Source organism: Thalassophryne amazonica, chromosome 1 (assembly GCF_902500255.1).
Source record: "Thalassophryne amazonica chromosome 1, fThaAma1.1, whole genome shotgun sequence".
NCBI classification, from domain to species: Eukaryota; Metazoa; Chordata; class Actinopteri; order Batrachoidiformes; family Batrachoididae; genus Thalassophryne; species Thalassophryne amazonica.
This window is the reverse complement of record NC_047103.1, coordinates 160,997,958-161,020,383: the sequence shown is the minus strand read 5'-3', so window position 1 is coordinate 161,020,383 and position 22,426 is coordinate 160,997,958. Positions and strand designations below refer to the sequence as shown.

General features: G+C 39.4%; 1 protein-coding gene across 13 annotated transcripts in view; it reads left to right on the top strand.

The window, feature by feature from the left end:
* The first annotated feature begins 3,606 nt into the window (after positions 1-3,606).
* The window catches only part of LOC117516901 (mitogen-activated protein kinase kinase kinase kinase 4-like), a 122,535-nt gene continuing 103,715 nt past the window's right edge, over positions 3,607-22,426 (top strand). For all 13 annotated transcript variants that reach the window (XM_034177857.1, XM_034177871.1, XM_034177828.1 and 10 more), the window contains exons 1-2: positions 3,607-3,887; positions 4,210-4,275. In XM_034177857.1, the coding sequence (XP_034033748.1) occupies positions 3,831-3,887; positions 4,210-4,275 (123 nt within the window). In that variant the 5' untranslated portion in view covers positions 3,607-3,830. The remainder of the gene's footprint in view (positions 3,888-4,209; positions 4,276-22,426) is intronic.

Genomic DNA, 22,426 nt, shown 5'->3' with positions numbered 1-22,426 from the left:
ACTGGTCTCTACTAATTTAAAGGGCTCATGTAACATGCACGTTTATGTCAGCCAAATATATGTTACCAGGTGTCATAAAATCTAAAATTTGTAGCAAAAAAACCAAAGCACAGAAGAAATGTTGCTGTTGCTTTAAATGGAAAGGAGTTTGCCACGCCCACTCTACTTTCAGAGAGGATGCACTTTTGCACTTCAACAGTCTATGCCCACATAGACTGCTTAAGTGCAACAGTGGGCGTGTCACACAACGCAGATTGCCTCAGTGGGTGTCTCAGAGAAATCAGGAGTCCTGGTGTGGACTTGCATGACATATGTCATAGAAGTGTAAAACAAGCTGTGTTTCTATATATAGACAGGTTTATGAGATTTTGAGGATCTCATTGGAAAAAAAAGAAAAAAATATATATATATAAAGAGAGAGAGAGATGCAAAAGGTTGATAAAAATATAATTTGCACAATTATCACTCTTTTAAATCAAATGTAGTTGTATTTTGTCTCCCACAGGTTGCGTGGATATGTCACAGTGCAAAAAGGAATTCCCGGTGTCGCAGACTAAAAATCGGCCTGCCTTTTGCATCTGTGCATGCGTCATTTCGGAGCTCTGATGCTCATCTAAGAGTCTCTTCACCCAAAGTGATCAAATGGATTAATGTGATTATTAACCATCAGATGATAATCATTCTAAAGTCAGTTTTAAGTAGAAATGAGGCCGTTTTAAGCAGAAACTAGGCGAAATTCCGTGACGCTTTGAAATGGCAGACACGCAGTGAATGCATCAGCTAGCAGCTCGTTTAGCCGCAGTGCTCTGATAGCTTCTGCTGCCTTTTAAGATGAAATAACGCTGAATTTATGTAGAAATGAATGTTGTACAAAACCTTCAGATATCTGTCGCTGAGATAGATGATGAGTTTTAAGCAGAAACGAGGTTTTAATCCATGAACCGCGGCTAATGACGCATGGGCAGATGCAAAAAACGGACTGATTTTTAGGGGGGACTGTTCGGTCAGTGACACCGGTCTGTATCTGATCTGAATAAATGCTGATGTTTTCACAGCAGTGCCCGTGACATACATAGCAGAAGCCTTAAACGGGGCTCTTCCAAGCTCCACTTTTTACAGCGGCATTTTTTGTATGCTCACACGTTGAATTACGGTACTTTCAAGTTAAATCCCAAAGACATTCAACTAGGTACAAAAAAAACCCCCAGATTTTATGCAATATCATATATATGCTACAAATAAAGTTTTTCTCGGATAGTTTTCCATGACGTGTGAAATCTGTTCACATTTGTGATACAACTCAGACCTCACTGCTTCACACAGGTGCGAATAGATCATCTAAAAAAAAAAAAAAAAATTGAGTTGAGGAGACCTTAAGAATTCTCTACTCGTCGCACTGACCTGCTACTTTACGCTTTTTGAAGTCGGTGTTCATGAATTTGGCTGTTTTTGCGCTAATAACATGCGCGAGCCGCTGCAGCATCACTCACGCGCCACACCCATGACGGCGACCCGTGTTGACGCTGGAGTGGCGCGTGCGCATGTGCGCGAGGATGCTGTGCGCTGGTGTGTTTGTGCCACGGCTGCATCGTGCACGCACGCTGAGAGGCGGAACCCGTCGTGGGTAGATGATTCACACTGAGCACTGAGGTTTTATGACCGTCGTCGCGATGCGTTCAGGGTCCTTTTTTTCTTTCTTTCTGTGCGAGTCCCACCGGCTTCCTGTGATTGTACGGCTCTCAGTCGAAGGTCCGTCAAGTCAGACGGAAATCGCCGGATAAAAGCTGAAATCAAGGCGAATGGCTTTCAGAGTAAAATATAATCTTGGGCGTGCTTGGGATGCTAAAAAAAGCAGGAATTTTACAAATTACTGTCATGTTACACAGTCCAGATCATACGTATTTGGAGAGTGACGCAATTTCTGTCATTTTGCCTCTGTACACCACCAGAATAGAGATGAAGTGAATCAATCAAGATGGGATTGCAGTGTGTTGATCTTTACTTAATTGAAGGGGGAAAAATGCATTAATATTTAATGAATTACAGTCATTTTTATACATCATCCCCTCATTTTCAGAGCCCCTATGTAACTGAGCAAACTCGCAATTCTATATATAAGGTTTAAATCATTACTTTTACTGCATCTTTTCTTTAGACAAGGCAGATGATGGGTACATGAACATTTTTAAGTCACTGAATATGCCTTGAACATAATTTACATTAAATTTACATTATTAGAAAATACATATGCTACAGTATGGCAAGGCTGTATGAATGTGAAGTTGGCTGTTGTCTTTTTATTTTTAATTTAAAATACCATTATTTAACCAGGTTAGTCCCATTGAGATGTCTTTTACAAGGCAGACCTGGATAATTATAAAGTTTTCAATTCACCTAACCTGCATGTCTTTAGAAATGTCTATTTTAAGTGCTTTGATTCAGTAATATATATATATATATATATATATATATATATATATATATATATATATATATATATATATATATATATAAATAACAAAAATGTGAATAAACACATGAAAGTGATGAAAAATGCTACAGATAAAAGTAATGGTACATAACTGTTTTCCATTTGGGCCAATGAATTGGATATAAAAAGTTTTCTCTGGATTTAGATCTTGTTGCTAGCACTCTGAAAATAAATAAATAAAATTTTGTTGTTGAGGTTAAATAGAAGGGTTCGTGGAGGTCTGATTGATGTTTATAAGATGGTTTATGGTTTTCAAAATATCTGGCTTGAAGATTTTCCAAAATAGGGTAGATTCGGGTTTCTACGATGGGGTTTTAGGGCCACATTGAATTTCTTTCTTTCTTTTTTTTTTTTTTTTTTTTTGTACTTCAAGAATAAAGTCGTAATATTACGAGAAAAAAAGTCGCAATATTAGGAGAATAAAGGCGTAATTTTACGAGAAAAAAGTCGTAATGTTACAAGAAAAAAAGTCGAAATATTATATTATGACTTTATTCTCTTAATATTATGACTTTATTCTCATAAAATTACGACTTTATTCTCATAATATTACGACTTTTTTCTCGTAAAGTTACGACTTTATTCTCGAAATATTACGATTTTATTCTCGAAGTCTTAAAATTACGACTTTATTCTCGTAATATTACGACTTTATGAACGAAGTCTAAATAAAAATAAATAATAAAAAATAAATAAATAAATAAATAATAATAATTCTATGTGGCCCTAAAACACCGTCGTAGGGTTTGAGAGGTCACCATCAGGTGCAAAAATATGACCTAATATTTTGTTTTTGTTCTAATAGAGTTGTAACTTTGTGGAATAGCCAGCCTCATCATGTGGTAAATGTCCCAAGTGTCATTACTTAAAAAAAAATACTATCATGATTTTTACGGTGTTTGGTTTTTACAGTGAGTGACGATTTTTTTTTTACAGTCTTTGATGATTTTTACTGTGATATTTATGAGTTTGACACTGTTATTTATGAGTTTTACTATGATACTTTTCATGACTAATGATGTGTTTTTTAAATATATGTTTTATACTTCACAATAAATTAATTATCAGGCTTTTATTTTGGAATCCCTCAGCGGAAGTATGTATTCTCAGTTTGGCTTGACTTCGGTGGCAGCAGCAGCTCGGAGAGCGAACGGTGGAGCTGTTGTTGCCGCCTTAACATGGAGTAACGAGGTCTCTGCATTTACTGCCAATAAGCGGATCCTTTCGAGGAGGAACGCGCGACGGGTTGCGTTTATTTTATCCGCCAAAATCTCCACAAATGATAGAGTCGCAGAAAAGATTCGCAGGCGCAAAGGAAAGCTCGGCTTTTATTTGAAAGATGGCGAACGACTCTCCAGCTAAAAGTCTGGTGGACATAGACTTGGCTTCACTGCGGGTGAGTACTGCCCGGCCGAGCCTGGCTCCTTTTGTTGGTTTGCGCACGCTTTCCAGAGGAAATTCCGTGTTTTGTGGTTAAGCTGGCGTCAGCCGACGGGAATAAGAGGAGTAAGTTCGGCGTTGAAGCCGGAGAATGACCGCTGAGCCGTAGCGAGGTGTTGCCATGTCTGCTTTTCCTTTGTTCCACACGCGTTTGGTTTATCTGCAAAAGCAGAGCGCAACAGCTGGCCCCCCCACGCAACACAGCTCTCCAACATTACAGCAACACATCTCGCTTACATTTTAATTTTGCTCTGTGCTGTTTGTGCTGTTGTTTTCAGGACCCAGCGGGGATCTTTGAATTGGTGGAGGTGGTGGGAAATGGCACCTATGGACAAGTCTATAAGGTTGGTTGGAGGCCTGTGTCCTGTTTGCACTCTTTTTTGGTTACCTCACCATCAAGTCTGTAAACAAAAGAAGTCACCTTCAGACGGCTGTCACGTACTGGGCCAACAAGTTGATGGGAACAGTTTTGTTTTGGTGTCTGGTTGTCCTGGAAGTAAAGAATGATTCATTCTGATACCTTACCATTCATTCATACCATACCTTACATCACCTGTCTCACAGACACGGACAGGCCAATCCCGCTGGTCTCTTTCTCTCTTACACCCCCAAATTTTATATCCTGCCTTCTTCACTTCAATCTCAGTCTCTGGACCATCTGGTCTCGGTGTCACATTTCTCTGTTGAAAATTAACATTATAGCTGTTGAAAGACAGAAAGAGAGAGAGAGAGAGTGGGCACTCCTGTCAAAATTTAAAGATGAGGTCTGCGTTTGGTTGGGGGTCAGGTGGTGGAGGTATGCCGACTGGACCACTGAACCACTTAAACATTGTACTTTCACACCACTTCATAGCGTTGTTTTAGTGTGTTTAAGGTCTGATTGAATCACGGGCCAACAACCGTGTCAGTAGTTACATACAAACTACAAATTTGGGGTCCAATCTAGACATTTCCTGTTGAAGATGCCAACTGATTGTATCAGTGGCCATTGTGAGTCATAAGCAAGAATGAGCTAGTGGTATAGTGGTGTTAAATGAGGCCTGTGCAACATTATCTTAATTTTACAGTTTGAGAATAATTGTAATTGCTAAATGACTTGTTTTTGGGAGAATGTCGCACCCCCCCCAAAGTGTCTTGTAACAGAAGACCAGCTTTAAAACTTTAGGGACAATGACCCAGTGTCCTTTGAGTGAAAATTTCAGATATCGCGAGAAACACGAACTGCTTTACATCACAACAACAACACATACATGCCCTCCTATCAATACTTCGGTGAGCTAGCAGCTATAAGAAAAAGCCAATGGGGGCTTTATTTATTACATTTTTATCATCATGGGTGAGCCGGTGGGAAAAAAACAGAGGAAAAGAAAAAGATTATGTGACCAAGTGAGGAGTCACACACCTCGGTCAGGCTCTATCATCTGATGCGCCTACGTCATTTCAGAGCGTCAGTAGTGACTCACTGATTATCGCCTCGTTTCTGCTTAAAACTGACTTTAGAGTGATTTAAGAGGTTTTAATTTGTCATCTGATGGTTAATAATCACATTATACTATTGGCTCACTTTGGGTGTAGCTGCTGTGGTCTGCGGAGAGGACTATCAAAACTGCGCTGCCTGACCTGCATGACATTTACTCTAAAAGATGCAGGTTGAGGGCAGAGAAGAGCCTCAGCCTGCCCCATCACCCTGGACATTCCCTCCTCTCTCGGTTGCCATCTGGTCGGTACCGTTGCTTGAGAACCAGTACCGAGAGGATGAGGAAAAGCTTCTTCCCCCAGGCTATTCGTTTACTGAATTTGAAATAGGGAATTTCATTTTTCAGCTTTTCCTGCATATTTAACCCCGTATTACATTTTGCATAACCCCCCTGACAACTCATCTGCATATTTGTACATCTGTAAATAATATTTTAAGTACGTGTGTGTGTGTGTGTATGTGTGTATATATATATATATATATATATATATATATATATATATATATATAAGTTCACTTTTATTGCACCTTTTACTTTTTTTAGTTTTTATGATTTCGTGCTTTTGCTATGTTGTTATTGTTTTTGTCAGCGCAGGTACAAAGACACTTTTCACTGCATTTTACATATTGTATATTTGCATGTGACAAATAAACATCTTGACAAATGACGCATGCCCAGTGAAGGCAGGGCGGACCAATTTTTAGGGGGGACCATTCGGTCAGTGACACCGGAGTGCCCGGAGGAAACCCATGCAGACACCGGGAGAACATGCAAACCCATAACCTTTGTGCTGTGAGGCATCAATGCTAACCACTAAGCCCCATGCCGCCCGTCTAGGCCATGCTTGCGTGTTTGGTTGTGCCAGTGATAGAGCTAAAAGAGAAGATCTCTCATTTTATTTAATCCCAAGTAAGACAACTGAAGCAGAAATGAGAGAAGTGGCTGCAGGCGATTTGGAGGGGAATGTGCTACTCCAGCTAGTACTAACTTGTGGCAGCTCAAATCAGATCATTAATATTTGTTTACATTTGCTCATCTTTTTTCATGTAAGGTATGCTGTTGATTCATATTCAACCTCTGCTTGTTTAGTGCTAATTAATACTTTTAACTATTTTAATATAATTGAAATTGTATCTATTTGAATATTGGCAATATTCAATATAGGGACTTGGATCACACTGTTAGTTTTTAAATGTGTCTTTCTCCATATACATCAACATCCATCCATTTTCTATACCCGCTTACTCCAGTTAAGGGTCACAGGGGGTTGGAGCCTATCCCAGCAGTCATAGGGCATGAGGTGGGGCACATGCCAGTCTGTTGCAAGGTCACATATAGACAAACACATCCACACTTGTGTGCACACACACACACACACACACACACACATACACACATGCACCTACAGACAATTTACAGTGTCTAACTCACCTAACCTGCATGTCTTTGGATGTGGGAGGAAGCCAGAGCACCCATATATATGTATGTATGTATGTATGTGAAAGATACATCTTGCGGATGCGCTGGAACACATCATCAGTGATGTAACCTGGGGTCATTGGGTGTTTCGGGTCTTTCACCATCAGACACCCTCGCCCAGGCGAGACCCCAGCCTGTGTCCCAGCAGCGTTAACCCACAAATCTGCCCTCTTGATCCATAGCCACCTTGTGGCTTTCTCTGCGGCTTCAGTTGCAGATCTATATATATCTGTGTGTGATATATACTCAACAAAAATATAAACGCAACACTTTTGGTTTTGCTCCCATTTTGTATGAGATGAACTCAAAGATCTAAAACTTTTTCCACATACACAATATCACCATTTCCCTCAAATATTGTTCACAAACCAGTCTAAATCTGTGATAGTGAGCACTTCTCCTTTGCTGAAATAATCCATCCCACCTCACAGGTGTGCCATATCAAGATGCTGATTAGACACCATGATTAGTGCACAGATGTGCCTTAGACTGCCCACAATAAAAGGCCACTCTGAAAGGTGCAGTTTTGTTTTATTGGGGGGGGATACCAGTCAGTATCTGGTGTGACCACCATTTGCCTCATGCAGTGCAACACATCCCCTTCGCATCATCCGTGAAGAGAACACCTCTCCAACGTGCCAAACGCCAGCGAATGTGAGCATTTGCCCACTCAAGTCGGTTACGACGACGATCTGGAGTCGGGTCGAGACCCCGATGAGGACGACGAGCATGCAGATGAGCTTCCCTGAGACGGTTTCTGACAGTTTGTGCAGAAAGTCTTTGGTTATGCAAACCGATTGTTTCAGTAGCTGTCCGAGTGGCTGGTCTCAGACGATCTTGGAGGTGAACATGCTGGATGTGGAGGTCCTGGGCTGGTGTGGTTACATGTGGTCTGCGGTTGTGAGGCTGGTTGGATGTACTGCCAAATCCTCTGAAACGCCTTTGGAGACGGCTTATGGTAGAGACATGAACATTCAATACACGAGCAACAGCTCTGGTTGACATTCCTGCTGTCAGCATGTCAACTGCACGCTCCCTCAAATCTTGCGACATCTGTGGCATTGTGCTGTGTGATAAAACTGCACCTTTCAGAGTGGCCTTTTATTGTTGGCAGTCTAAGGCACACCTGTGCACTAATCATGGTGTCTAGTCAGCATCTTGGTATGGCACACCTGTGAGGTGGGATGGATTATCTCAGCAAAGGAGAAGTGCTCACTATCACAGATTTAGACTGGTTTGTGAACAATATTTGAGAGAAATGGTGATATTGTGTATGTGGAAAAAGATTTAGATCTTTGAGTTCATCTCATACAAAATGGGAGCAAAACCAAAGTGTTGCATTTATATTTTTGTTGAGTGTATATATATATATATATATATATATATATATATATATATATCTGTCTTTGGTAATGATCACATCACAGCACCTGGTTTCTGTGTTGGTCATCTGACTAGGACAACACACTATAATAGCACAAAGTGTTTCATCATTTTCTGTTAATTTGTGTAAATGTGCATTTAAAATCTTGGAAAAAATTACTGCACTCTGGGCTTGTGAATTACAGTAACTTGTGTGTCTCTTTGTAAAGACGTTGGCACCGGGTTGTTTTTTTTTTTTGGGGGGGGGGGGGGGGGGGGGGGTGCATGGTGCACTGCTGTTTGTTTTGAAATTTTATTTCAGTGATTAATTTATATTTTGTATTAGTTATCATGGGTATATGTATATCTTTATATACACGTATACATTTTTGGTTGGGGGGGTTATAAGCTTTTGCTTCTGCCTACACCCTTTCGGGCACATGGGCACGTTGTTGGGATTGTTTTCTTTGTGAGTTTATTTTGTTGTTTTGGGTCTGTGTGTCCAAATAATTTCATTCATTTATTAATTGATATGCATTTGAAGTATAGGTGTGAAATGATTTTTATTTTTAATGCCTCATAAATCAGATTTCTTTTACAAAAATACTGACTCACCAAAATAGTGCTATAATATCAGAAATAAATACAAAAAATTGAAAGCGCTGATGTGCTTCAGCATGGAAATGCAGAGGACCAAAACTGCTCCAAAGCACAAGTGGATTTTTTTTATTTTACAGATCTGCAAGCTGTAAACTGTGCAACTGTGGATGTTTTTTCATAGTAGTTACACTTCTGTTACCTAAGAACAGCTCCTGAAAATGCCATGTGTCTAACATAAACAGTTTAAAGTAATGACTTATTGACTTAGCATTTTTTTTGTGCCACTCATTCTTCCAGTAAAATCAGTGTTACACCCATTTTTTAAACCCCAGTATCTCAAAAACCAATAAAAATAGAAGGCTAAACTTTTGTGTGGTTTTTATTAGGAATAATAATAACATTTTGAAACTACGAGACAAATCTGAGAATGTCAGTCAGAAACATTTTCTGAAATCTGGTGATTTGAGGTGGATTTATCCATGAGGTTTTTTTTTTTTTTTTTTTTGCATAGTAAAGTTTTAAGTACCTTTTGTGAATGTAACCCTGTATTGTAGTGCTTGACAAAGGTTTCCTCAAAGTAATCCCTTGCCCATGTGGTTATATCAGCTATTGATGAATGACTTCTTGATACAGAGCTGTTTGAGGGATTGGAGATGATTCACCTTAGGCTTACACCCTGCAATTTCATGCCCTGAAATTCTTCCAGATTCCTTGAATCATTTAATGATATTATGTAATGTAGAGAGAGAAATATACAAATCCCTTCCAAACTTTCTTTGGGGAACATAGTTTTTAAACGTTGCAGTAATTTTCTCATGCATTTGTTAACAAATTGGAAATCCTCTGCCCATCTTTGCTCCTCAAAGGATTGGTTTTTCATGGATACTGCTTTTGTGTCAAATCATGATTGCAATCATGTGTTGGCTTCATCTGTTTAAAATAACATCATTCTTCAATCAGTTTGATCTTATTACTAGCCTTAAATTGCCCCTCTATATTAAGAAATTAAATTAAGTTGACCACGCAAAACATACACTCACCAGCTGTTTTATTAGGTAAACCCTGCAAGTACCCTGCAAGTACCGGGTTGAACCCTCTTTTGCCTTCTGAACTGCCTTAATTCTTCGTGGCAACAAGGTGTTGGAAACATTCCTCAGAAATGTTGGTCCATATTGACATGATGGCATCACGCAGTCACTCATTCAACCAGTCTGCCCATTCTCTTCTGACCTCAGACATCAATAAGGCATTTTTGTCCACACAGCTGCTGCTCACTGGATATCATCTCTTTTTTTTTTTCGGACCGTTCTCTCCAAAACCTTTGAGATGATTGTGTGTGAAAATCCCAGTAGATCAGCAGTTTTTGAAATACTTACACTAGCCTGTCTGGCACCAACAACCATGCCACGTTCAAAGTCACTTAAATCCCATTTCTTCCCCATTCTGATGTTCAGTTAGAACTTCAGCGAGTCGTTTTCACAACGTCTAGATACCTCATTGCATTTAGTTGCTGCCATGTGATTGATTAGCTATTTGTGTTAACAAGTGATTGAGCATGTGTACCTAATAAAGTGGCAGGTGAGTGTATATATACGGTTTTCAATTAAATATGTCCAAATATATGCAGAGATCACGACATTTTTTTTCCATATAGTCCCACCTTTTTCTGATTTGGGTTTATATCTCGCACACTGCCTCACTTCCAACACAAAGGTGAATTTAATCAAGCAACGTTTCGGCCAAAGGCCATCATCAGTCAAATGGCCTTTAGTCGAAACGTTGCTTGATTAAATTCACCTTTGTGTTGGAAGTGAGGCAGTGTGCTAGAGTTTTTTTGTTTTCTTGTTTAGCAGCCTTTGTGCCTTCTCTTACGCACCTGTCGTCAAGGGATGTGCAAAGTGATTTCTCTTTTTTTTTTTTTCTGATTTGGGTTTATATGAAAATAGACCTCAATTATGCCCAATTCCGATCGCTACAATCGGCTTGGAACATCAGTATTTGTAACTCCACCTCTGGCTCTGCCTCCAGCACCTACATTTTCATTGTGCTCCCGTGATTGACACACAGCAATCAAATATGAAAATTGACCCTGCAATAGTGACAATTCTTTGCATAAAATCTGTATTTGCAATGATCTGTATCAAGTTATGTAAGCAACACAGTTGCTACCAGCCTTCCAAGTCTGTAAACGTAAAGCTGTAAGTCTGCAGTTTGTGGTCATATTAATGATTTAACTTCATTATGCTGCGGTAGTTTGCTAAAATATCCAATAACATTGTCATTCTCAATAATTATGGGCGTCGCTGTTGTGAGCTAAACTGAGTGTTAATTCTGTAAGCGTACTGTGCTCTGGTGAGCTGTATTCAATTCCCTAGTGAACCGAACTCTGGGGATTTTCACCAGCTTGATACCTAGAGAGAAACATCTTGGCGTGTCCTCATAGGGGCGCCACACCTAAAATCAGGCCTGGTGAGCGAACATTTTGACTCATCCCTGAGCAACGTAAAGATAAGGTACCGATTGTCATTACAAGTGTGCACTTTGCATGCTATCTTTCTACCAGATGGTTGAGCTGTGCGTATGGGACAGAGAATTATTGCGTCTCCCTCTCTTTGTCCCCTAATCTCACACTGCATTCACTGCCTTGTGCTAATTCCATTTGCTGCTGTGCGGGAGTGCGACCGGTGCAAGAGCGGACTGTCAGATTAGCCTGCAGTTGACACAAAGACGTAACTGCCTGCTTGAGATGAGGCTGCACTTGTGGTCGCACCTTCCAGTTGCAGCAGCTCCTTGTCAGTCAGTGTATTAACTGCCACATTAACCAGTTGATTGAGCATGTGGCAAGTGAAGCGATTGTGGTGTTGAAGGGGGGGCTGCGACTGGTAGAAGAGCAGCTGTCCACTTCCACACAGAACCTGCCCACCATGCTCACAAAGCTGAGTTTGTCTTCTCACTGCTCTTTAGCTCTCCTTCACTCAGCAGTCAGTCAGTCCTTGTTGCAGAAAGGAGGCGTTTGTCTGCAGGGTTTCAAACTCCAACTGACTGAATAATCACAACAGCCCCCCTACTGAAAAAGAGGAGGAGTTTTCCTTTCCCTCTGAGGTGTTTTCTGCTTTGTCAAACACTTGGTCACAGTTTGAATCCCCCCATTAGACCATGTGACTCAGCCTTCTTTGCTCTTTGACTTGTGGTGACTTTTGATCTGCTTTTCTTAGTGCTGTTGTAATTCAGTGGATTATTAGGAATAAGATGTCTATCTGGTACGGACACTTTTTTTTTTTTGACATTGGCGTTTGTTGCACTTTTACCAACTTGCCCGTTTCCATTCCTGGTGGTCTTTACCCATGCCGCTGTCTTGATTGGTAGAAAATGGAAACAAAGAGCAAGTGCTGACTTGAGTTAGTGGTGAATTTGTGTGCTGTGCATTGAATATGTGCTTTAATAAGTGTCAGAAAGTACAAAAATTAGGATGGGTATGTATTGTAATTAGTATGTATAAAATGGCTGAGATGTGCAACCATGTGCAACCCAAAGGTGGGCTGTGCTGAGGTGGGAGCCTGAGTGAGCTCTACTTTGTTTGGTGTGTGTGCGTGTGTGTGTGTGTCCTGACCAGACACTTGGCTGCATAGCTTAGAGCGCCTCAGTGCAGGTTTGGCAGTGACCCTGAACTTGACATCCAGTGTTCAACCCTAATGAAAACTGCATTTACCTTTTTTTTAATGTAGCAAAGTCCAGGGTTGTGAATGGTACAGTTCCAGGCAGTACTTTAATTAACGGAGCATTTTATTCATTTAATTACAAAATATGCAGTACGATGCATATTTGAGGAAAAAAGGGGGGGAGGGGGTAGAGATGACTCAGAAAAATGTAATGTGCTTGGTTTTTGTAAATATAATGTATAATATGCAGTGTCTCTACAAGTGTATAGGGCTGTCACAATTATTACAATATTCGTCAATCGCGATTATTTTTCATATTTGTGATTATTTTTCATATTCGCGATTACCGTGAATTATTTATTTTATCCACAAAGCATAAAACGACTCAGAATCTGACATCACTGTGCTGCAGCCTCGCTCTCGTCTTAAGGTGGGACAATAACATGGAGGCTGAAGAGCGATCTGTCCTGCCGTTTGGATAAGACGGCCGATTAAAACAGTGGCCGTCTTCTTCAAAAGCCGTCTAAAATGCGGAAATGCTAAAATGCTCTGAACTTTAACAGCTGTTATTTTCCAAAGGTATTTATTTGTTCAGTCTTGAGCTTAATGCAGTGTTAAAACGTGACTGATGAGGAGAAACAATTTCAGAAATACAACAGAAACAACCACAAATCAGAAAAAGTTGGGAATGTATGTAAAATGAAAATAAAAATGTTGCACCATTCCCAGTTTCTCCACTCACAGAAGCCAAAACATTCTTCCAGAGTTGTGTAATTATACTACAATAGTAAAATATAAAGAAGGGGGAAAAAAGAAAAAAAAGACAATATATTCGTCAATCGCAATTATTTGTCTGACAATTAATCGTCTCCAGAAATTCCTAATCGTGACAGCCCTACAAGTGTATTGTTCACATTTTCACATTACAGTGTCACAAAAAGAAAAGAAAATTCACAGTACATTGTAATTTCAAATTGCAGCACTTGTAGAATCATATTTCTTAAGAATTGCCAATGTTAAATTTAAACTCAAGTGTCTGGAAAATGCTTAAAAATATCCATTTTGATTTTCTAGGTATACCAAATTATTTTGATTTATCTAGTTCAAAATCCTAATGCATTCAATTTACATTGTTGTAAAACTGAGAGAAGACATAAATGTTCATATTTTTGAGATTAGTCCAAGTCAGAGTTGTACCGATGATCATGGGTTGAGTGCTGCTTTCTGGTAAAATTCATTTGGATTTTTTTTTTTTTTTAAGAACTTAATTGAACCACTCCTTAGAATTAATGCTGCTGGTCTAAGACCAGATCACATTTCTGCCATGCTGTAGTCGTCTCAGCTACGTTTCAGCTCAGAAAATTAAAGCACACAGCTGCTCTCTAAAGCATGAAATGCAATGTCGGTGTTCTTGTTGGTGATGTTGTGCTGCAGCCTCTGTAGCTGTAATCTGTTCTGTGCTGAGATGGTAGTTGTTGGCCCTGGAGAGATTCCAGACTACATACAGTCAATCTCTGAAAGCAGCCGATCTGTACTGAAAGCTATCCTGAAAATTACTCTGTAGGTTTAAAAAAAAACAAAAAACAGCATGCACAATCAGGGCTTCAAAGCAGAATGTTTTTTGCAATAGATTTGTTCAGAGAGAAGTTGCTGTTTTAACATTTCCAATTTTGGGCTCTACCTTTAACATGATCATCCCTAAAGTGGTTAAAACCAAACAAAGTATCTTTTAATAACATTTCATCTAAGGCTGTGTGACATAACAAAGTGATTCTTTCAGATGTAATAAAGAATGTCTATTGATATCGTCTTTATTTCACTCTAGAGTCACTCTGGGGAATTGTTTAGCCTGACTGGAGCTAGCTAACTACTTCAGTCAAAAAAAAAAAGAAAAAAAGAAATATACTTTATTCATATTTAGTTCATGTTTGTTGCTTGATGGGCCGTTCTCAGGGCATGGTCACATCGTGGTTACTTGATGTTACTGTGCACAATGTTTGATAGATTATAAAGGACAGGAAAAACCCAACACCGTCACTATGAGCTTTTCCTTCATGTGCGACTGCTTAAAGGAACCAAAGTTTGCTTGATTTGTTTCAGTCCGTCTTTCAAAGTGACATTCCTGTATCGTTAGTTAGCATGCTAACATCTCCGTATGATGTCTTGTAAATCACTTCAGAGGTAGGTGTTATTTGGTTACAAAAATGATATTTTTAGATGAAGTGTTTATTTCTTGATAACCTTTATAAAATATGTGATATAAATGTAATAGATTTACACAGAAATAAAGCTGTTTCAGCACATATTCCGGCCATCTTTGATTATTGTATTCGAGCGAGCAACCAGCTGACATCACACTGCCTTCACTTGGATTGGCATTCGCTGTGCCAGGTTGCTCAGCTTTTGCATAAAATAGACTTCTCGTCTGTTTCTCACCGAGCATTCTCAATTAGCTTTCCATTATTTCAAACAAATATTTGTTTTGTGGTTTCTGAATTCAGTGTTAGTCCTACTAATATGTTTTTTGTTCCTGGTTTTTGTTTTAGTTTCTTGAACTGGTTCAAAGCCTTGCTTTTAATCACAGAATAAAAAAAATAAACATTTGAAGGCTGCTGCTTATACAAATCCTTTAAGTAATTCGGCAGACCCCATGTAAGTGACCCCTTTCCAAAAACGCGATGTAACTCACTAATATCCTGATTTAAATCTTTTAACTAAACATTGAGTTTTGAGTCTTTAACGGAAAAACACCGGCATTTGCACCACAATTACATCATCTTTTATCAACCATGAGACCTGTGAATCTCATAAATTCACTTTTTGAGCAATCCGGCAAACAGTTGAGCAACAGGGGGCTGCAGTGCATCTTCATTGGCCAAGCATTACGTTATAAATCAGCCACACAGCATTGGTCTCAAGCGATTAGTCATTTTTAAATAATCCATCCACTCTCTTTAAAAGCACTGCTCTTGCAGTATACAAAGAAAAATAAATTCTGAGTTTCTTTCCCTTCTCTGTATCAGTTGGCAGAGAATCAGCTGAACTGGCTGAGGAGGCTGTCTCAGGTGCCTCACTCTGGATAGGTGGTTTTAAAAAAGAGAATTGACAGCAGAAAGACATAATTCCTTAAATTGTACAAGGCGTGAAGGGGAGATTTTCTCTGCTTTACAGAACGGCCATATATAGTCGATCCTAAGGCGCCAGAGCTCCTGTTGACCTGCTTCCATGCATGGCTCTGCATCCACAGGGTGTGCCAAGTCTGTGCCACACTACTACCATATTCACTGTGTCACTTCTGATTCATGTGCACACATCTGTGTGTGAGTTCAAGTAGGGGTCAGAATTCATGATTTATGAATTGATAGTTTCAGTGCCAACACTTTCTGAAAAGGTCATGTCAGACTGAATTCTCAGTTTTGCTGTCTGAGGCACAAGTATCAAATGTGTTTAAACTGTATAATTACAGGTTATAGTTTTGTTTTTCACCAGAATGTTCATTTTTGATGCCTCCATATGTTCATGGTGTTACAGACTCTGTCATGCTCCTGCATGTTCTCAACACTGAGGGAACTGTCAAATTATTTTCTTTTTATTGGATCAGGCTTGAAATTACGATTTTAAACAGGTACTACTTTCTCTCAATTGTATAGTTGACACACATGTAATGACAAGTTCATTTTACTTAATTTTTACATGTGATTATCATGTTCAAGAATAAGATTACATTTATGAGTAAAAGCCAAAAATACCATATTGAACCCGCTAGTTGCAATTGGTCATGGTGGGTTGGTGCCTACCCCAGTGGTCACGGGGCAAGAGGCAGGTACACTCTGGATGGACCATCAGTTTATTATAGGGCCACACACACATCGACAGACAAGCTCATTCACACTCCCACCGGGTTAAAAAACTCACATCTCAGCTTTCCGCGATTAAAAATTTGTAGACGTTCAGTCCAGAATCATAAGATGTTTAGTTGCATTTTATCAACCAGTCAAAAATTTAGTCATGTTAAAGCAGTTTACCATTTGCTAAACAAAATTCAAACGAAAACAAAATTGTGTAAAACTTGTGGTTTTAAAGTGGTTTTAAACCAGGTCATCCTTGTTGTAGATTAAAACCAGATAAGATCCAATTAGAACATTATCCCATGTTTATTTGTTATGTCATGTTTACAGATTCAGATGATGATGTAATGTCGGCTTTATTGCCTGACATGATGAGCGACTGGTGATAGGTTTCACAGCTTTTTGATGATGTGCTTAAAACTGAAGAACTGAATGATTTTGATATCTGGCTGTCTACCAGTTGTTGGTCTCTTGCTTTTGACAAATAGCCATGTAGCTGATATTACCATTTTAAAAATGATGCACACATTTGTAGCCAAGATCATTCATGGTTAAAAGTCACCACTCTGATCTGATCTTCAGAACATGATTTGTTCCTGAAGAAGAAACAATTTTAGCTTCAGCTCCTTTACAAGGTTTTTAATATAGGACTTAAAAGGGAGATGTTCATTAGTTAGAATTCCTACATATTTATAGGAGGCCACAAACTCAGTCGGGTTGCCTTTTGTGGATAGATGGGAGAACTCCTGGCACTTTCTTTTTGTTTAAAAACAGCATTTCCTTTGATTTTTTTTTATCAGTGTTTAACTCCAGTTTAAGATGGAATAATGTCAAATGCAGACTGTAAATGTTGAAAAGCCCTGGGCAAGAGTATTTGCATGACAATAAACGGTAGTATCATCGGCATAGAGATGTAAAGATGCATCAGTAATATTTTGACCCACGTTGTTTACATATGTGATGATAAAAAGAGTGTGTCCTAAAACTGAGCCTTGTGGCACACCAATTGTGATCGTTAGCTACTTTGATGAAAGACCACTGTACTGCACACACGGCTTATGACCTGAAAGATAGTTTGAAAATCAGCCAATGCTGTGGTCAGAGAAGCCAATATCTGAGAGTCTGTGACATAAAATGCCACGATCTATGGTATCAAATGCTTTGGACAGATCTGTCTAATGGCCCTGTCACACCTTGTTGATTTAGCCTCCCTATGACGACGTATGAAAAATACATCAAATATGCTGGCGTACGTCTAATAAGTTATGGGTTAATTTTGTATAAGAGCACATTGAAGCACGCTAGTATTTGTAATAGTATGGCGAGTTTGTGGAAAAAGTTTGGTCATGCACAGTATTTTTGACGCATGTCAGTGTATGGCTCATACATTCAACAAAAATATAAACGCAACACTTTTGGTTTTGCTCCCATTTTGTATGAGATGAACTCAAAGATCTAAAACTTTTTCCACATACACAATATCACCATTTCCCTGAAATATTGTTCACAAACCAGTCTAAATTTGTGATAGTGAGCACTTATCCTTTGCTGAGATAATCCATCCCACCTCACAGGTGTGCCATATCAAGATGCTGATTAGACACCATGATTAGTGCACAGGTGTGCCTTAGACTGTCCACAATAAAAGGCCACTCTGAAAGGTGCAGTTTTGTTTTATTGGGGGGGATACCAGTCAGTATCTGGTGTGACCACCATTTGCCTCATGCAGTGCAACACATCTCCTTCGTATAGAGTTGATCAGGTTGTCAATTGTAGCCTGTGGAATGTTGGTCCACTCCTCTTCAATGGCTGTGCGAAGTTGCTGGATATTGGCAGGAACTGGTACACGCTGTCGTATACACCGGTCCAGAGCATCTCAAACATGCTCAATGGGTGACATGTCCGGTGAGTATGCCGGCCATGCAAGAACTGAGACATTTTCAGCTTCCAAGAATTGTATAGAGATCCTTGCAACATGGGGCCGTGCATTATCCTGCGGCAACATGAGGTGATGTTCTTGGATGTATGGCACAACAATGGGCCTCAGGATCTCGTCACAGTATCTCTGTGCATTCAAAATGCCATCAATAAAATGCACCTGTGTTCTTCGTCCATAACAGACGCCTGCCCATACCATAACCCCACCGCCACCATGGGCCACTCCATCCACAACATTGACATCAGAAAACCGCTCACCCACACGACGCCACACACGCTGTCTGCCATCTGCCCTGAACAGTGTGAACCGGGATTCATCCGTGAACACCTCTCCAACGTGCCAAATGCCAGCGAATGTGAGCATTTGCCCACTCAAGTCGGTTACGACGACGAACTGGAGTCAGGTCGAGACCCCGATGAGGACGACAAGCATGCAGATGAGCTTCCCTGAGACGGTTTCTGACAGTTTGTGCAGAAATTCTTTGGTTATGCAAACCGATTGTTTCAGCAGCTGTCCGAGTGGCTGGTCTCAGACAATCTTGGAGGTGAACATGCTGGATGTGGAGGTCCTGGGCTGGTGTGGTTACACGTGGTTTGAAGTTGAGGCTGGTTGGATGTACTGCCAAATTCTCTGAAATGCCTTTGGAGACGGCTTATGGTAGAGAAATGAACATTCAATACACGAGCAACAGCTCTGGTTGACATTCCTGCTGTCAGCATGCCTATTGCATGCTCCCTAAAATCTTGCGACATCTGTGGCATTGTGCTGTGTGATAAAACTGCACCTTTCAGAGTGGCCTTTTATTGTGGGCAGTCTAAGGCACACCTGTGCACTAATCATGGTGTCTAATCAGTATCTTGATATGGCACACCTGTGAGGTGGGATGGATTATCTCAGCAAAGAAGTGCTCACTATCACAGATTTAGACTGGTTTGTGAACAATATTTGAGGGAAATGGTGATATTGTGTATGTGGAAAAAGTTTTAGATCTTTGAGTTCATCTCATACAAAATGGGAGCAAAACCAAAAGTGTTGCGTTTATATTTTTGTTGAGTGTATATGCCGCATACGCGGGCCATAAGCTGTACGCAAGTTATGCGATTGTTGACACACATTTCTTGCAAGTTACTCATAAGCCAAAATGTATCCATTGATGCTGTCCACTTATTGGTTCAACAATTTAAAGCTGCAGTCCTCATGCGAACAGTGACCGTTCCAAATATTAAACCCATTCACACACTGAGTAAATGTAAAATTTTAATCTTACCTGTTCGTTTCTGTCGGATTCATCATCACAGCCTGATGAAAACATATCCACGTAAAGCATCCTGATTTTGGAAAATGATATCTGAGAATATTTTAGTTCCTTGTCGTGGCTGAAGAAATGTAGCATTTTTAAAAGAAGTCCCTCTGTGTTTGTCTGCTCCTGGTGTGTTTCTCAGCCTGAACCAGTGAACGCCTGCGCTTTGTGCCACAACAACAAAATTATCTTATTTTAAAAGTTGAAAGAGTCACAGCGCCTCATTCATTCATGTTGCCATTTACCACAGACACCAGTCGAATCTTCAGCATTCTGTATGCGAAGAAAATAAATCCCATGATCCACCAAGACTAAAATAAAATACAAAATGTTAAGTTACTCTGTTTGGCCTCTGTGTGGAAGGAAGAGGCTGCGTGAAGGCGTAGCGCTCTCAGTGACATGCATGTCAACATCTACATGCTCCACCTGCCAGAAAAAAAGGGTTCTGCTGGTGGTGGAAACGCAAGCCAAGCCAGACTTAACCGTTCCGACCCAGACCGCTCAGTAAAAATGGGGCTGTCAGCATACGCTGGCTAAATTGTCATGGTGTGACAGCTGCATAACGTATTCGATGTAGCCAGCGTATTCCCCAAATTCTTCATAAGTCTGCATACGCTGGCTAAATTGTCAAGTTGTGACAGGCCTATGAAGTGCAGCACTGTAGTTCTTGGCATCCAGTGATGCTTCAACATCATTTAACGTCTTAATGGTGGCAGCCGCTGTGCGTTTCCTAAAGCCAGACTGAAAGGGATATAAAATATTAAAAGATCACAAGTACTTCTTAATCTGATCATTCACCAGCTTTTCAAGAACCATGGTGAATATTAGAGCTTGGAAAGTGGTTGATAGTTGTTTAGTACAGTGGGATCCCCTCCTTTAAGTAAAAAGCTGTTATCCAAATATCATGAATGTTGTTCTTTTGTATGGAAAGATTAAAGATATGTGTTACTGGTTCAGCTATAATATGTGCAGCCATGTGTAAAAAGTAAGGGCCTGCAGTTTTGTTTAGGATCTAAATACTTCAAGGCTTTAAAAAGTTCAACAGAAAATTGAAGTCGTGACAGGGTATGGCTCTTTGATACATGACTGGAGGGCAAAGACATAGATAAGTTACCATCAAAATCTGTATTAAACAATGAGCCAGAGACAGCAAAATGTGTAAAAATTGAGCCTTGTGACTTGGAAAAAACAGTTTTTACCAAATTTCCAACAGCAGGATAATTCATGATCATCCATTTGTGTAGCTAATCTCCTCCTTTCTCAATGCTGCCCTCAGTTTCCTTTGTTTTCTCCCACATCTGTGGGCAGCCTCACCCCTGCCCTCAGGACATGAAGCGCCGTCCCCAGTGGGTGAACTGTCTGATGGGCACGAAGGGTGGGAGCTGCTGCTGAGTTGGGAGTGGAAACTGTGTCTGCAATCTGTTGAAAGCAAACCAGTGCCATATGGTGCTGGGTGAGACTAGCTTTTTGCCTCCGCCAACGAAGTTGGGCAGAGATTGTTTGTTTATGAACAGCCTGTAACCCACAATTTTTCATTTAACGTTATGATTTTTTTTTTTTTTTTTTTTTTTACAGAGAATTCATATCCTGATAGGCAAGAACTGATTCAATTTTCAAGGTCAAAGTAGGGATAAATTTGGAAAATTGGAAAAATCCCTGTCCTGTAACAATGACCAATTTTTTTCCAAGGTAAAAATTTGTGAAATTGGAAACTAGTTTTGGCGGAGGTTTGCATTCTACTGCGATTCTCTAGTTCCTCAGGGCAATAGTTAGCACTGATCAGAACAACGTTCCTTCAGTGTCAAATGCTTTGGATGTGAACATACTATAATTAGCGAAAATATGGAAAGCTGTCAATGGTACAAAAATGTTTTAAATTTCACACACCCTTCTCTATGTGTTCTTTTTAAATTAATTTATTTCTAAACTGTAAAAGGGGACCCTGGCATTTATCAACCTCGGCTTTATTTAAAAATGTTTTAGGGTTAAACCTTTCAGTCAGGATGAAACTATGATAATCAGCCAGTATTGATTTAGAACACTGTCATTAAAGCGATAAGCACCTGTATAATACTTCCGGAGTATAAGTCATAGTGTTAAGAGTTTGGGAGGTCCTGCGTCTTATATAATCTGGTACAATTTGTATAATAATAAAAAAAAAATCACAATTGTTATTAATAATACAACTTATTCCTATAGGGCTTTCCCAGGAATTAAAGGACTAAATAAAGAATAAATTCCAATAAAAAGTATACTACAACAATACACAAAAATATCAAAGTAAACGGCTAATACTGAAAAAAATGTGCCCATACTGTGGTGCGACGTGTGTATGTATGTATATATATATATATGTGTATATATATATGTGTATATATATATGTATATATATATGTGTATATATATATGTATATATATATGTGTATATATATGTGTATATATATATGTATATATATATGTGTATATATATATGTATATATATATGTGTATATACATATGTGTATATACATATGTGTATATACATATGTGTATATACATATGTGTATATACATATGTGTATATACATATGTGTATGTATGTATGTATATGTGTGTATGTATGTATGTATGTGTATGTATGTGTGTATGTATGTATATGTGTGTATGTATGTATGTATGTGTATGTATATGTGTGTATATGTATGTGTGTGTGTGTATGTATATGTGTGTATATGTATGTGTGTGTGTGTATGTATATGTGTGTATATGTATGTGTGTGTGTGTATGTATGTATGTATGTATGTATGTATGTATATGTGTGTATGTATGTATGTATATGTATGTGTGTGTGT